General features: G+C 35.8%; 1 protein-coding gene across 2 annotated transcripts in view; it reads right to left on the bottom strand.

Moving 5' to 3' along the window:
• Window positions 1-550: 550 nt before the first annotated feature.
• Window positions 551-16416, bottom strand: part of NADK2 (NAD kinase 2, mitochondrial) — a 45295-nt gene continuing 29429 nt past the window's right edge. The window contains exons 8-13 of one of the 2 annotated variants that reach the window (XM_006074875.4): window positions 14750-14815; window positions 13316-13411; window positions 8008-8063; window positions 7818-7871; window positions 5662-5785; window positions 551-2659 (exon numbers count right to left, since the gene is read on the bottom strand). In XM_006074875.4, coding sequence (XP_006074937.1) covers window positions 2521-2659; window positions 5662-5785; window positions 7818-7871; window positions 8008-8063; window positions 13316-13411; window positions 14750-14815 — 535 coding nt within the window. In that variant the 3' untranslated portion in view covers window positions 551-2520. The remainder of the gene's footprint in view (window positions 2660-5661; window positions 5786-7817; window positions 7872-8007; window positions 8064-13315; window positions 13412-14749; window positions 14816-16416) is intronic. The other variant, XM_006074876.4, reaches the window with a different exon arrangement.

Raw genomic sequence — 16416 nt, 5'->3', positions numbered from 1 at the left:
AATGGGAGAACAAAATTCGTTATAATCCATGCCTTTGCTAGCCTATAAAATATTCAAATTAACACTTAAAACATCCTTTTCCATTTTTTCCTTTTAGCTCCTCGTTTAGCCAGTGATTTTCTAAAAAATCTATCATAAAATAAAGCCTGTGACACTTAAAAAATATTTTTTATACGTTTCTTCATGTAGAAAACTTTTATATAAGCCTTATTGATTTACACCCTAATCCTTCATGGTTACTTTAATGTTAAGGAATAAGCTTCATTTAAAACAATTCTTCTTTCCAGTTCAGCAGGTCATGTAATATGATTTTGATTTACTCGGTCCATGAATATAAATACATATGGAACATCAAAAACATTAACTCAAAAATATCTGAAGAATCTACATTTACCAGCAAGCACTGTGTCACATATTAGCAGTGAATGAAGTCAACAGGGAAAAGAGTAATAGATAGTGTGGGAAAAAGACATGAAATATAATATTCTGGGGCAATCTGGTTTTCAAATAATGACCCATAAGAGCTGAAGAAATAAATGAACTAAAAAAGAAAAGATAATGGTTTACTTTTATTCACATGTAGTTGCCATTAAAAGGAACTCATTCATAAAAACATTTTTGCTATTCTAACAACCTTTCCCTCTCGTCACCTCTTACAAATAAATCCCACAACAGGTCAGAAATGTTAGAGGTTATATCACAAATGGAACACATTAAGTAGTTTTTAAACCTCTAAAATATGGCTTATAAACAATTTTACATAGCAGGTTACCTATTAATATGTTATATATTAAACAGATCTATGTACCATTTTGGACAATCAGATTTCCTTGATATTAAAGATGGAGTTGGCATTTTTGTCAAAAAGGTATTTTAAACCTGTTAGGGAGTTTCTATAGTGTGGCATTTCACTTCTTTATAAAGTGGTATCTTAAGTATATCATTATTAAATCAAATCAGAAACTAGATCCATCTCTGGGAAAACACCAATTTTTACTGTATGCATCATGTAAACTCCTTGCGAGTAGTATCTATGCAGTTACTCTCAACTAAGAAAAACAAATTCTTGTTCTGGATATACATCAAAACCTAAGATTATCTTTGTATAATAATATTTAAAAATCTGACAAGAACATGATAAATGTTGCCAACCCAAGAGCCAAACCTCGGTTTGATTACACATCCTAGTTTTCGCAGAATCTACTTCTGAGCTCACCAGATTCAGTTCTATCAGGACAGCAGCTGTTCAGATCACCGTGTACATCCAGCGCCTGACACAGTGCATGGCAGAGTTGGTGTTCAGTAAATATTTCAGTGACTGAAGACAAATTTTTAACAGCAAGTGGAAAAAAAAATACAACTTTGAATAATTGGAATAAGAATACCAATTGTCTCATGATGCAGCAAGAGGAACTTTTTGTGATAATTCTAGGATTATTTACAAGTAAATTGGGAATTAGGTAAAGAAACTGTCATAATGGGAAAAAAAGAAAAGCCACAACATTTTATCCTCCAAACCTAATGTGTAAAACCTGGAATTTGAGCTAGGTGAAAACTACCATGATAATAAGTAAGGCAATTCCAAAACTAAAATGTTTTGCATATTTATTAAACAATCCATTTTCTTTCTGACAATACTCCTAATACTAGATGAAAATTTTTATAGGTTTTACCAAACTCATAATAGAATGTGCCTAATCAGTTCATCCTTTGTCTTTAAATCCATGTTAGAGAGTTTTAAATATGGAAGAACTTTATCAGCCTCAAATCATTAAAAAAAAATCACCAAAGACCTAAAATAATTATTGGCTAATTAATACATTTGTAATAGTGCCATGATTTTGTCCATATATATTTCACCCAGCATTGTCAAATTTAACCTGATAGTCAATGAAATGAAAACATCTATAATTTCAAAAATGATTGAACTTTTTAAATCAATAGTCATAATAATATCATTGTGTTCTGAAATTAGAAAACTCTTGGCAGATATACAAAAACACATTTACCTATTTCAATTAGGTCAATGTCAGGATTTATCAAAATTCTCCATCAAAGTTTTTTAAAAAATCTTAATCTTTAGGTACTATAAAAAAATACTAATCAAATGAGATGTGTTTGGTCTGACCAATTCCACAAAGTGAGGAGGAAAAGGAAGGGAAAAAAAAAAAAAAAACTTGTACAGTTAAATTTCAAATCCTAAACATTAAATCTTTTATTTGAGCCTACCTCTCTAAATTTATAAAGATACCAGCACTCTTGGAAACCAATTGTAAGCAGTATCAAAATTTCACTGTTAAGAATTCTAATCAGTTTAGTCCTCCATTTTCTTACATAGTGAACATCTTTTCCATCAGAATCCGTCAGAAAACTAATGCAAATCTCACTTTCTTGGTCACCCTTCAGCCCAAGGCCAATCAGTCTCAATAACAACCAAAAACTGTAGCTTTATGACTGGTAGGCTGCTTCTGCAGTAAAACTATTTCTCTGGCAATCAAAATTGTCATCTGAGGCAATCCTTCACTGCTCTAGAAGCACAGTTCGAAGCTCGTCTTCTTTCTCGATCAACATTGAAGCAATGGCTCCATCATTAAACTCAAAGGAAGTTCCTCCATCCACGACCATGCATGCATCCCAACACCGCGAACGCACACACACCCTAGGCAGAGAGAGACATGTGTTAAATATCAACACTTTGCTTAAACTGCAGTTTCTTTAAAACACTGAGTTTTTATCTAAACTGGCAGGTAGATCATTTGGCCTTGATTTTAAAAATCAAGTTGCCCTGTCCTTTGTTATGAGAGAATTAGTGACTATGTCAATATGAGTACATCACCCAAAAAATCTCAAAATTGAAATGTTCAGGATAGCTCCATTTACCCAAACACTTAAAAGTGAACAAGTTCAGACTTGATGGAACTCATAGGAGCTTTTTGAACATTATTACCATTACAAGTATTTTAAGTATTGAGCAAGAATGTAACTACTGTCATGTAAAATTTTTACTTATATACAACATACAGAAAAGGCACAAATTATCAGGGTACAGCTCAATGAGCACACTTGTGTAATCATCACCCAAATTAGGAACTGAATGTTACACTCAGTTCCCGGGAAGTTCCCTCATTGCTCTTAACCCATCTCCCAGTCTTTACTCCCAGCGCCTCCTTCCCAAGCATATCCACTATCCTAATTTCAATCACATAGTAATAATAGCTTTGTCTATTCTTGAAATTCTATATAAATGGAAGAATACAATAGATACGCCTATATCTGGCTTCTTTTGCTCAACAGTATGCTTGTGAAATCATCCATATTATCATACGTAGCAGCACTGGGTTCATTTTCATTGCTGTCTGAAAACACCTGCATTGTACGAAAATACCAAAATTTAAGTATCTCTTCTACTATTCACGGACATTAGGGTTTTGATCTATTGGGAACATTGCTACTATGAATATTCTTGAGTATGTCTTTTGGTACATACATATCTGTCAGTGTATATACTTCTGCTGGATATATATCTTGGAGTAGAATCACTGAGTCACTGCATGTCCTATATTCAGCTTTGGTAGGTAACTGCCAAACAATTTTCCATATTATTCTTAACAGTATAAAGTTTTATATAAAATTTCTAGTTGCTCCACTTTTATATAAAAGTTTTAGTTGCTCCACCTTATCAACAACTGGTATTTTAGCTAGGCTGGTGAGTGTGTGTGGTATTGTATTTGTCCAGTTGCTCCATCATATCTGACTCTAAGTGACCCCATGAACTGCAGCACGCCAGGTTCCTCTGTCCTTCACTATTTCCTAGAGTTTGCTCAAACTTATGCCATTGAGTCGATGATGCCATTCAACCATCTCATTCTCTGTCACCCCCTTTTCCTCCTGCCCTCAATCTTTCCCAACATCAAGGTGTCTTCCAATGAGTCAGCTCTTCACATCAGGTGGCCAAAGTACTGGAGCTTCAGCTTCAGCATCAGTCCTTCCAATGAATATTCAGGACTGATCTCCTTTAGGATTGACTGGTTTGATCTCCTTGCAGTCCAAGGGACTCTCAAGAGTCTTCTCCAGCACCACAATTCAAAAGCATCAATTCTTTGGCACTTAGCCTTTTTTAAGGTCCAATTCTCACATCCTTACGTGACTATGGTATTACATGATATAGTTTTAATTTACATTTCTCAGATGAATAAGGTCAAGGATGTTTCTCCATACACTTATCAGCCATTTGGATATTCTCTTTTGCGAAATGCCTATTGAAGACTTTTGGCCATTTTTCTAAGGGGTTGCCTGCCTTCTTTCTTACTGATTGGTAAGAATTTTTATAATATATTCTGGATATGAGTCCATTGCTGGACATAGATACTATTTCACTCTGTGGCTTGCCTCTTTATTTTCTTGATGGTATCTTGATTAACAAAAGTTAATAACTCTAATTTAGTTCAACTTGTCAATCTGTTGCTAAGAAATATTTTCCAGCCAAAGTCATAAAGCTGTTCTCCTACTTATATGAGCAAACATTTAAATGAATCTTTCAGTCTTACCCGATCTAAATACAGATTTGTTGATTAATCAAAATTAATTCTCAAATGATTAAGTAATTTTTAAATATGATCACTATCCTTTTTAGTGTCTTTCCTGGAAAAAAATCAATTATGCGTTTTCAAAAAAGTATATGCACACTGTTAAGAAGCAATTTGTAACTGAACTATTCTTTGCTTGCCATGAAATGAAAAGTGAAAGTGAAAGTCACTTAGTTGTGTCTGACTCTTTGTGACCCCATGGACTGTAGCCTGCCAGGCTCCTTTGTCCATGGAATTATCCAGGCAAGAATGCTGGAGTAGGTAGCCATTCCCTTCTCCAAGGGGATCTTCCAAACCCAGGGATTGAACCCAGGTCTCCCACATTACAGGTGGATTCTTTTTCGTCTGAGCCACCAGGGAAGCCCAAAAATACTGGAGTGGGTAGGCTACCCCTTCTCCAGGGAATCTTCCTAAGCCAAGAATCAAGCCGGGGTCTCCTGCATTGCTGAAGGATTCTCTACCAGCTGAAGTATCAGGGAAGCCCTAACTATAGTTAAGTTTTCTTGTTAGTCTGGAAGACTGGGCAACCTTTACAAAAATTATAAACATTTTTGTATATCTTCTTCCCCTCAAAAAAAAAAAATCCGTGGCAAATTTAATAGATGTGGGCATGGGTGGGAGATTCACTTGTAGGGAAAAGCTGAAAGAAATGAGTCCTTTATGTTGCTACACAATTTAGGCTTTATATGAATGTATGTCCTGCTTTTATTCCACAGCATATGAAAAAAAAGTTGCTTTCCAGTCAGTTTCTTTTGAAGTGACAATCTGATCTTACTGTGTCTTACTTAATAAAGTAAAAACAAACAAGCACACATTACCCAATTAAATAACCATGTCCTTTCTTTCCATTCAGTTAAATTTTAGTTTCTCTAAAATGAAACAGTAAGTTTCAGAGAAAATATCACTTTAGCCAGGTTATTAGCATAATACCGCTTTAGCTCCACAGCTTCTACTTTTCCTGCATGATTAAGTTTGAAGGAGTGATTTAATGAAACTGAATACTTTCACAGCCAAATGTGCTTTATAATTAATTACAAGGGAGGAAAACAGCTACAAGAAGACTGTGGAAGCTTACTTTGAGGTGAAACAACGCTGACGACTGCTGGAGAAAATTCTGTTTGCTATTGGTTCTCGGATACTGAAAAGTATTTTTGGTTCTTCTGGACTGTAGAGCAGTGATTCATTATATTCGTTTGTTACTATAAAGGAAAAAAGCCAAATATTAGCACATTCAATGAAAAACACTCACTTCTGAGAAGTGCATAATGAGAATGGATGCTATCCCCAATTTAAAGGCAGTTCTATTCCAAAAGTCTGTTTGGCAGCAAGTTTCTTAGAACTCATGACAAACTCCATTAAAAAAAAAAATGCTTATAAACAAGGAGTATGTTCCCAAATTAGCCCACAGAAGCCTACATCACCCAAAGGATAGCAGAAATAGTACCTTTGGTGGGGGAAAGGAGGACTGTAAAGTCAGTAAACAAGGAGAAACTAGTTTGAAGCACTCAAAAATGGAACTTGAGTTGATATAATCCCTTGCTAATAAGTTCCTTTCCAAAATATCATGCCAAAGGGTTCATGAGGTATTTCTACAAGCCTTTGGGATCTTTCTCCCTAACCAAGAGGCACACAAAGTTGGCATGCAGAGCACAAACTGGTTAAAGACAACTGTACAAAGAAACTGGGCTTGAAAAAAGCATTTAGTTGAACACCACATTAAAAGACATCACAAGACTATCAGATAATCTACCTTATATACCAAAATTTCATTTGAATTAAATGAAGGGTCTGTAACAGTGACTGCACCATTGGCATTCACTATGCTTCTGAAGATAAGTCAAATCTTCAAAGGAATAATATTCATTCAGTAAAGCAGTATGTTTATTAAAATAAAAATCACTGTATTCTATATATACCCTTAAATTACTTTACATAACGGATGTAAATTTCAGTTGTTTTATATATACTGTTTTAAGTTAAATTATCTAATGAAGAATCAATTACTACAAATGCCTCACTTTCCTTCCTTTGATACAGATTTAACACAAATTCCAACTCAAAGCTATGATTAAAATAATATTTTAGGTCTCAAAATCAGAGAGGGAGAAAACAATCCATTTTAGAGAACTGAAAGTAACCACAGAGATTTACTCCTGTTTACAAACTATTTTAAAGGCAAACCATTTCAACAAAGAAAGTCTTTCGGGAATCCAAAACACACAAATAAAATGAACTGACTCTGCTAATAGACTTTATCATGCATTGCTACATCACTTTAAAGGCAACCAGTATGAACATCTGTTACCGTAACTCTCAAATTCAAATGTTTCCGGAAGACAACTGCAGCACAGGTGAGGAAGGCGACCATAAACAAGTTTGGATTTGGGGCTTTTTTCTAAAAATAATTTACCTTGAAATCTTAGGATACTCTTCAACTAAACAGGGACAACACTATTTAGCTTTAGTTTGAGGTCCATACTTTCGAAAATGATCCTGATAGATGAATAGACTTTAGTGTGTTAAAATTTCATATGTAAATCAAATGAATGTGGTTTTCAGTTTATGAATTTAAATATTTTTTAAAATCTTTTTTTTTTTTTAACAAATTTGAAGACTTCCCCAGCAATCTATGTCCACTCCCTCATTCCACTGTTGAGGAAGCACAGGAGCAAAGAAAACAGTCTTGCCCATTGTTTCAGTGAGTGACTGGTTGGTCTGGGATTGGAACCCAGGTCTTCAAATTCCCTGATAAGTATCCTTTCTCGACCAGTGCTGGTTTTCTTAAAGGAACACTGAACTGACTGGGCAGGAGTATGTAGGAAAAGGATAAGATAACATTTTAGTTGAATGTGAAGGTAAGCATTCACAGCTCAATGAATTCCTTCCCATTCAGAAGATATTAACGGCACACCAAATTTAGGTGTGCATTTCCTATTTGCCAGATCTGGCTGAAAACCACAGAAAGCTGGGTATTTTTCTACATTTTCCTATTCCCCAGGAAAAGTTTGCAATCACAATGTTTTGACACAGAAGTTACATTTCCATGGCTGACAAAAATCATAAAATTTCAACTTTCTACTGATTCAATATATTTTAAGGGGTATTATATTGTTGGAGTCAAAAAAGTACTATGCTTTGCTTAATTAGACAAGTACATTTCATGATAACATCCTCAAAATATACACAGAACTTAACTGAAAACTTCAGTGATTATGATCATTTGTCACTGACCTTTTTCTACCAATTCTCTGTTCAACGGAAGACTTAAATTTCCTTGTCGATTTGCTATTGGAAAAAGAAAGGGGGAAAATATCTTGATTAAATAAAATATTTTGTAACATACTATATAGCTAACATACAATAAAATCTGCACATTATATAGCATATTATAATTGTAACATAAGAGCTATTTAGTACTCACCAATATTTAGAACATCTTCCACAGCCTGAGGTGCCACTCTGTTAATATTGAATGACCTAGAAATAAATACCACAAACATTTTTTCTTATTTTAGTTCTAAAAACATACTAAAAATGAAAAAAGAATAATCTACTTAATGTACAAAGAACTCTTAGAAATTATCAGGCAAAAACATACCCAAAAAACAATAGCCACCTCATATAGTTTTTAAAAGTAGGCAAAGTACATGGGTTAATGGTCCAGGAGTCATATGAAAATATGTTAAATCTCACTCATACCTGAGGAAATATTAAAACAAGATTCTTCTCAGAGTTTAAAGATTAAAAACTGATAATGTATTGACATGGGTATAGGAAGAGAAGTATGCCCATATACTAATGGAATTATAAAAATTACAATTAGACAATTCTGTTAAGATTTAAAATGAACATATTCTTCAATCTAGTAGTTTATCCTAAAATATACTTGCACATATAATACACAAAGACAAGTATAAGGATATTTACAGAAGCATTGTTTACAATAGCAAAACCACAGAAAGCTGGGTAAATACAGCCACTCAGTAGAATACTACATAGATATTAAAAAGACTATACTACAACCATATGTATAATACCAATGTGGAAAGATATCAACAAATTAAGTTAAAAAACCAAAAGCATTATACAGTGTATGTATGTGTATATGTGTGTTCAGTTGCTCAGTTGTGTTCGCCTCTTTGCACCCCCATGGACTGCAGCACACAAAGTCTCTCTGTCCCTCACCATCTCTTGAAGTTTGCCCAAGTCCACGTCCATTGCATTGGTGATGCTGTCCAGGCATCTCGTCCTCTGACACCCTTTTCTCCTTCTGCCCTCAATCTTTCCCAGCATCAGGGACTTTTCCAATGAGTCAGCTGTTCTATATATTTATATAGAATTTCCTTGTGTTACTTATATTAAAAAATATATAGAGTGGTTATATCTGTAGATTAGTACTAGAATATAAAATGAAAGAAACCAGCTTTTCGTTGTATCCCCTTTGTATTATTTAACATGTTTTTTTTTAATTTTTATTTATTTTTCACTTCTTGGCTGCGCTGTCTTCATTGTTGCTTGTGGGCTTTTCTCTCTTTATGCCGAGCGGGGGCTACTCTGTGTGGGGTGTGGGCTTCTCACTGAGGTGCCTTTTCTTGCAGGGCACGGGTTTCTAGGGCACGTAGGCTTCAGCAGTTGCAGCTCTGGGGCTCTCGAGTACAGGCTCAGTAGCTGTGCACACAGGCTTAGCTGCTCCACAGCATGTGTAATCTTCCCAGATGAGGGATCAAACCTGTGTCCCCTGAACGACAGGCAGATTCTTAACCACTGGACCACCAGGGAAGTCCTAACACAGTTTTTAAACATGTATTTCTTTAAATTATAAAATCATTTCTGTAGGTGAGAAACCTTTAGCAAGATGCCATGTGTAACCACTTAAGAACAAACATTACCACAAACAGGAGTAACTTTTAAAAGCAGCAACTTTTAAAAGGTGGTTCGACCCTTAACCACCTAAGGACTAAACAGGTGGTTAAGGAAAGGTGTTTTTTTTAAAAAACACAATTCTTCCAGCTAATTTAGAATTCCCCTCCTGCCTCTACCTCCTCCCAGTAGATGCTCCTTCGAAAAGGAACAGCACTGCATAGTCACACGACTCTAAACCTAATTCAGGGGCTCTTAACATTTTGAGGGAAGAAGAATAAGAGATGCTCCATATACCCGCTCTAATCCTATACTCTCCATATTTTGAGAAATGTGAAAACATTTTGGACATTCTCTTAAGAAAAATGCAGATATACAAATTTTTACATTAAAAAATTGGAGTCATTCACAGACCATATCCTTATGCTAAAAAATAAATAAATAAATCTAAAATATGGCCCTTGCCTAGCCTATTTTTCACCATTACTCACCCTCCAACTTCACATTCCAAACACCCCAAGCTCCATTCTCGCCTCTTGCTCACACTTACTATGTGGTAGAAACCAAAATACTTCAAGTGCTGTGGCTTTCTCCTTGTTTAGTACGAGGTTCACAAAACCCATCTCATTAGCATTACTACTGTCACACACTACAAGCCATAGGGCACTGAAGGCAGTATCTGGCTCTTGGCAAGAACTCAACGAAAATGTCAAGTGCAAGGAAATCTGTATGAGTTACACTCTTAATTCCTCATTACTGCTTTAGAATTCTATTTTAAAGTCACATAAAAATAAGCTGTTAATAGGGTTCCACTGAAATAAAATATGTAAAGGGCAAAAGATAATAGTGACTCATGTATCTTGACTATAGTTAAGACTTAGTTTAAGAGAGCAGAAGTCTTACAAGACATGTTCTAACATTCCTAGAACTATGACTTATTAGGAATACCACAAGTCAATACAAACTAAGTTCTCTGAGTTGGGGTTAAATTAAAACTTATTTCCTGCTGGTGTAATCTAAATCTCAGCCAATTCAATCTACCCTTAGGAGCGGTTTATATTCTGCATCAAAGACAAACTATATGCCAAAGCAGGTGTGAGCTAGCAAACAACTTTTTCCTTGGATCTACAGCCCTCACCACTCTAAGAGTTCTGATGTGAAATCGGACATAACTTCTACTAAAGACAACCGAATTGAAAGGCAAAGAGTCTCATATCTTCATCAGCTAGTAAAACTTTCTCTTTACTTAAGAACACTGCCTCATCGTTAATTAGGTCTGCTGGGACAGAATGTACAAAGGAGGAGGACTGGGAACAGGCTTAAGAACTCATGGAGACAAACGACCCTGCTCTGTGGTACTTCTCTACTGTGTGCGGCAAACACATTCCACCCGGAAAAAGGACCGAGGTGAGTGGCACTGCGACGATGCACAGACGCTTGTTATGCAACATAACCACCACATCCTATGTCTTGTGCAAGAATTTCTGGAAATGCAAAGATGGGACAGCTAATCCCTGAACTCTTCCCCCCACCCTCCCAGACACATGATTAAGCTGTATTTCCCACCCCTCTAGCCACACAGCGTGTAACTATGTTCCAGCTAAAGGAATAAGAGTGACTATCATGGGCAACACTTCCCATAACCTCCCACAGGGGACCCTCCAAGATTTTCCTCCTTCTGTAGCACAGAAGTCTACAGTTTAGAGTTAAGCCCTGAAATTAAATCCTACCTCCTCCATTTATCAGCCACATGGCTTTGGGCAAGTCAGTTAACTTTTGAGACTTTTTATAGTCTATCAGTGAAAATAAAACTAACTAATCTCAGAATATTCTTGAGAATTTAAGTAAGATAATATACTTACTTGGGACAAAGAAAGTGCTCAAAGATGGTACTGCAGTAAGTTGAAATTATTAATGTAATGGATAGAACGTATAAACTTTCCCTCAGTATCTCTGATCCCTAGCCTTCTCTCTTCTCCCCCAATGCTTCTCTTTTCTCCCCTTACTCTCTGAAGAGAAAAAGGATCAAATGATACATGGGAAATCCAATCATAATCAAAGAATTATCGGTGATAACAGGAGAGTAGATCATGTCAGAAGCAAGCAAGCTGCATAAGGCTGAGTAGAAAAGGGACTAAGTAACCAAGGTGGCAGGGACAGGGTATGGTTAGAGAGACAAGAGAACTGGCTCTATACTAGAGCACTGAGCACAAAGCAGATGTTAATAAGCAACACAGAAAAGACAGAACTTCTAATCTAAGTCATACTTATTTAAATGCAACATCAACACAGGACTCAACCATATGGTGAGTGGTAGGGGAAATAAAACTCAGTTTGAAAGAATTCAAACTTAAGTCAGTTTGATAAGTACTGCTTTAGCTGTATTTGTGAGCATGTAGTCATTTATTCAAAAAAGCATTTTAAGTGAATAAGTATGAAGTACTGTGCTAAGCAAAGAAAAAATTAAGCAGAAAAAAAAGTCACTAGTCACCGCCCCATGAGCCTCAAGTTGCTCAAACTAACTGGGTATGAACTTACTAGAAACCAATTATGTGCTAAGTGCTATAACAGTGCTATGAGGAAAAAGTGCTGGGTAAGGGCAAAGAAAGGGATTGATTAATTAGGCTTACGAAAAGAACAAGGTCTTAAGCAAAGATTTTGACATTTAAATGACATTTGAAGACTGGAATTTTGAGCCAGTAGATGGAAAGTGGAAAATGTTCAGGCAGTCAATGCAGGAAGAAGGTACACTGAGCAAAAACAAAAAGCCCAGAGAGAACATGGCTTGTGCTAAGAATTGCAAGTAGCCTGCAGAGCCTCCAGTGTAATGGGTTAGGGTCAGGCAGGAGTAGGCTGGCAAGGAACCTTAGCTCACCTTTAAAGGGCTTCATATGACAGACTGAGTAACGTGAACACAGTCAGGAGTCAAGAAAGTTTTAAAGCACAGAAGAGAAATAGTGAGATCTATCTACATTATGGAAATATTACTCTGTGGTAGGAGTTATGAATAACAGCCTGAAGAAGCAAGATGAGGCACAAAGAATATTCACTAAAGAGATAGGGGGTGACACCAAGAAACAGCCACAGAAACTGAAAAGCAGGGGCTAGAATTTCTGAAGTACATCTGACATGATTCAGAGACTGCTAAGCACAGAGGGAGGACAGGAAGACCCAGAGTTAAGAGCCAGCCTTTAGGGAATAACATGTCTTCCTGAGACTATGAAGTCAAGGGTAAGTAACAGTGATGCTATTCAGCAAGACGGGAAACACAGGAGAACTAAGGAAGATAAGAAATTCAGTTTTGAATGTGTTGAATCTGAAGTGCTATTAACATCCTTATGTAGTTAGTAGGTAATTTTACAATATGAGCCTGTACTCTAGAGAGATGACGGCTACAGATAAAAGTCAGGGAGGCATAGGCACGTGTGTGCTAAGAAGTGCAAGAGACTTCCCAGAGAGGAGTCATAGCGCAGGCAGGTTTCAGGATGTCCCAGGTTATCTCCAATTAGGCCTTGAATGCACAAACTTCTGGCATATTTTTTGGTACTGTACTTTGTTTTCATTTCTTTATAACTTAAAATATTCGTTTTTTAAAATATACACTCCCTAAAAACACTCATCTTCTTTTTTCTCTTCACAAACCTAGTGCAGGAAGATAAAGAATGACCAGATCCAGGCCGAGCTGTAAGTCAAAGCTCGACTCTTGGACCCAGTCAATGAGTGCAACAGCAGCTGAGCCAACCAGTAAATCAACGCCAGGCCCCTTCCTGCGTATCAGAGGCCTCAGATACACCAATGTGAGACAACACACAAATTATATTACTTAAGCATTTCACAAAATTTGATAAGCAACATTCCAAGTTACTTACCAGGCCTTTGATCCTGTTCCAGTACACAAATTGAGGCCAGAGCTCTTCTGTTTTTCCCATGGACCATCATCAACTGAAATCTCATAGTAGGAAGCCCTATGAATTGAGAATATAAAACTGGATTTGCAGAACTTATGTCTCATGGTAAATGAGATAAAGTATCTTTTTCAGAGCGGATGAAATCTAAGTAGGTCATCCTGACTTAGACATACCTGACTTAGTAGGGACACATATGATGCTAATTCCAATATTGATTAAGTGAAAAAAATTCAAAATTATCTGTGTGTCTACATCCTTCTCTGACCTATATGTGCCTCCTTCCTTTAAGATTTCAAACAAGAGCTTCTTATAAATTTGTACCTAGCACTGCTATGGAAACATACAGAAGATGATTTCAGAATGGAAAAAGAAAATGCCATTCCTAGGGGAGTTTCATTCGCAGGAGCTAGTCCTTGACACATCTAAGTCTGCATCTAATCCTTCAAGTTACCAACCGTTTCTACTTAACTCTTGTTTCTCAAGTTATGTGCTAATGTGCCTTTTGAATTGATAGTAAGATAGGAGATAATGAGGTTCTAAAAAAAATCTCAACCAGTCCTGGACCAGTGAACAAAACTAGGGATAAAATAAGAACTGTAATTTTTTTTAAAGATTTATATTTCTAAGATTATTTAATAAACATGGAATCAACTGGGTTTTCTGACACCAGCCCCCCCCAAAAAAAATGACACCACTTTTTAACTGCATGAATGTTTAAGTGATTTGTAACTATTCAAAGAGCTTTTGAAACATACAGAAGCCTATTTTGTCAACTATGTCTTAAAATAATGGTGTCAACAGTCAACACTGAGTTACTTTTATACAGCAAATAAAAAAGCTAAAATAAACCCTTAACAAAATATAGCTTTTCAAAACAATGACAATTATTAGACATCCCTGCAAATATTAACATTCATCGGATAATTTATCTTTTATTCTAACCCTTTCATTTTCTCCTGACAAGCTCGTGGTTTGTGACTGCTTCATATGATACAACTCCAAGTCGTTTTTTTCTCTGAAGTCAGCATTCTCTTTAAAAATAAAAGACAGCAAGTCTAGTATTCACATTTAATCTATTTCATAGCTTTGTTATGTCTTCCTAGAAAATTAAGAATTTTAGGTATATTAGTCTATTATATACAATACAGACAAGTCAGCCAAATCCATTGGAATGGCTGCTATTATGCCAGAATCATGTAGAAACCAGAGATTAGAGGTAAGTGGGGACAGAAAAGCAGCAGAGGTGAAGAGAAAGAAAAGTCAGGAGAGAGACACTGAGTCCAAAACAAACAGCGAATTTAGTGTCATTCTCACATGCAAGTTTATCAAGATTAGTCAACTCATAAAATTTTGGTTTCAGGGAAATTATTTTTTTAAGGCAGCAATAAAACTCACAGTCCCTTTAGAGTGGGTATACTTCTTCTTAAATTGTCCACTGCTACAGCCCAAGAATAAGACATTCTAGGTTAGAACAAATAGGAGAAAAGAAAAAAATTGGGCTTTTAAAATGTTCTTAAGTTTAAGAACATTATAAATGAGGCAGGAATAATATTGCCGCACTTCACATTTTCCAAGCAAAGCACTTCAGTTTTCAGGAAAACTACATTTCTATTGCACACACTGAAGAAAAGCACAGGCTTAGCCTGGCTCTGTTATTTATTAATTGTGTGACTTGGGGCAATTTACTTCACCTCTCTGAGCCACAGATTGCCCTATAAAATGGAGATAATGACAGCATCAATATTTATTCAATCTATAAATATTTATTAAGTGCCTAATGTTTTAATAAGCACTGTGTAAGGTACTAGGGATTTAATAGACACAATCTTCCAGAAGTTTATATTCTAGTATGCGGGTCAGAAATTTTACAGTAATAATTACCAACTATTTAGAGTGCTGTTTACTGCTTTAAGCAATAAACAAGACACTATATAAGAAATAATACAAGATGGCCTTGAAACAGCACTGCCAGGAGGAAAGCGTGTACAGACAGGGCAGTTCAAAAAATAAGTAATAAGTTCTCATGACAACTCAATACTGGATCTGGAATTAGAAACGCTGGGTTTACATGATGGTTCTGATGCTAAATTAAATATATGAGCTTGGTCAAGTGATTTGAATTCTCCAAATCTCAGTTTTTTCACTGAGAAATACAACCACTTTTCTCACAGAGTTGCTATGAGCATACACGTGACAACATACACAACATGCACAGTGCCTGACACGCAGCAGGCATTCAGTAAGTGTTCATTTCCTTTCTGCCTAAGTCTGTGTCATAGACTCTTTCAGAGTAATTTCTAATATTCCCAGTAGTTAAAGCTTTCTCAATATAGACACAGAAGCCCACCCACTGCTGTCCTTAATCTTAGCAAAGATATCAGGTGAGGCATCAAAGACCACAAAAAGAACCAGCATCGGACATCAGGGGTAAACCAACCAAAGCGCTGCCACCGCAGAAAACAGAAGCGTTGGCTCTAACACCTCCTAACGGGCCCTCACTGAATTTCCATAAGTCAATCATTGATCCCAATTTTCCTCCTTTTGTAAGTTATTTTTAGTAAGTACAAATCATAAAGCAACGCTAGTAGAAGCTCTCAGAAGTTATGACCTTCAAAATATACAAACAGAATAATGTAAGCCCTTAAATGGCTTCCCTCGAATAAGCATAAACTCACAAAACATTTTTACCTTTGTCATCTACTTATTTTAATGGAGACTTTTTCCAATCTCATTTTAGGGTTGTTCTCTTCTGCCTGTCTTTAGCAATAGTGATGAGATTATATCACTGTTATATTCTCTTCCTTCTCTCTTATGACATAAATGTATCCATTACTCATTTCCATATTGCTTCAAACTTGATATGCTATAGTTTTTTCTGTTGCTGCATAAGTCTTACTATATTAAAATAAGTACATCTTTACACTTTACCATATTTTTAAGTTCTTTATATATTTTTATTTGATTTCTTGAAGAATACATTTTACTTTTAATAATTTTTAATTATGTATTTTACTAGCTTCCAAAACATTAAGACACAACTACTTTTATCTTATTCATTTTTA

This window comes from Bubalus bubalis, chromosome 19, assembly GCF_019923935.1.
Source record: "Bubalus bubalis isolate 160015118507 breed Murrah chromosome 19, NDDB_SH_1, whole genome shotgun sequence".
NCBI lineage: Eukaryota > Metazoa > Chordata > Mammalia > Artiodactyla > Bovidae > Bubalus > Bubalus bubalis.
This window is presented reverse-complemented; position numbering and strand designations above follow the sequence as displayed.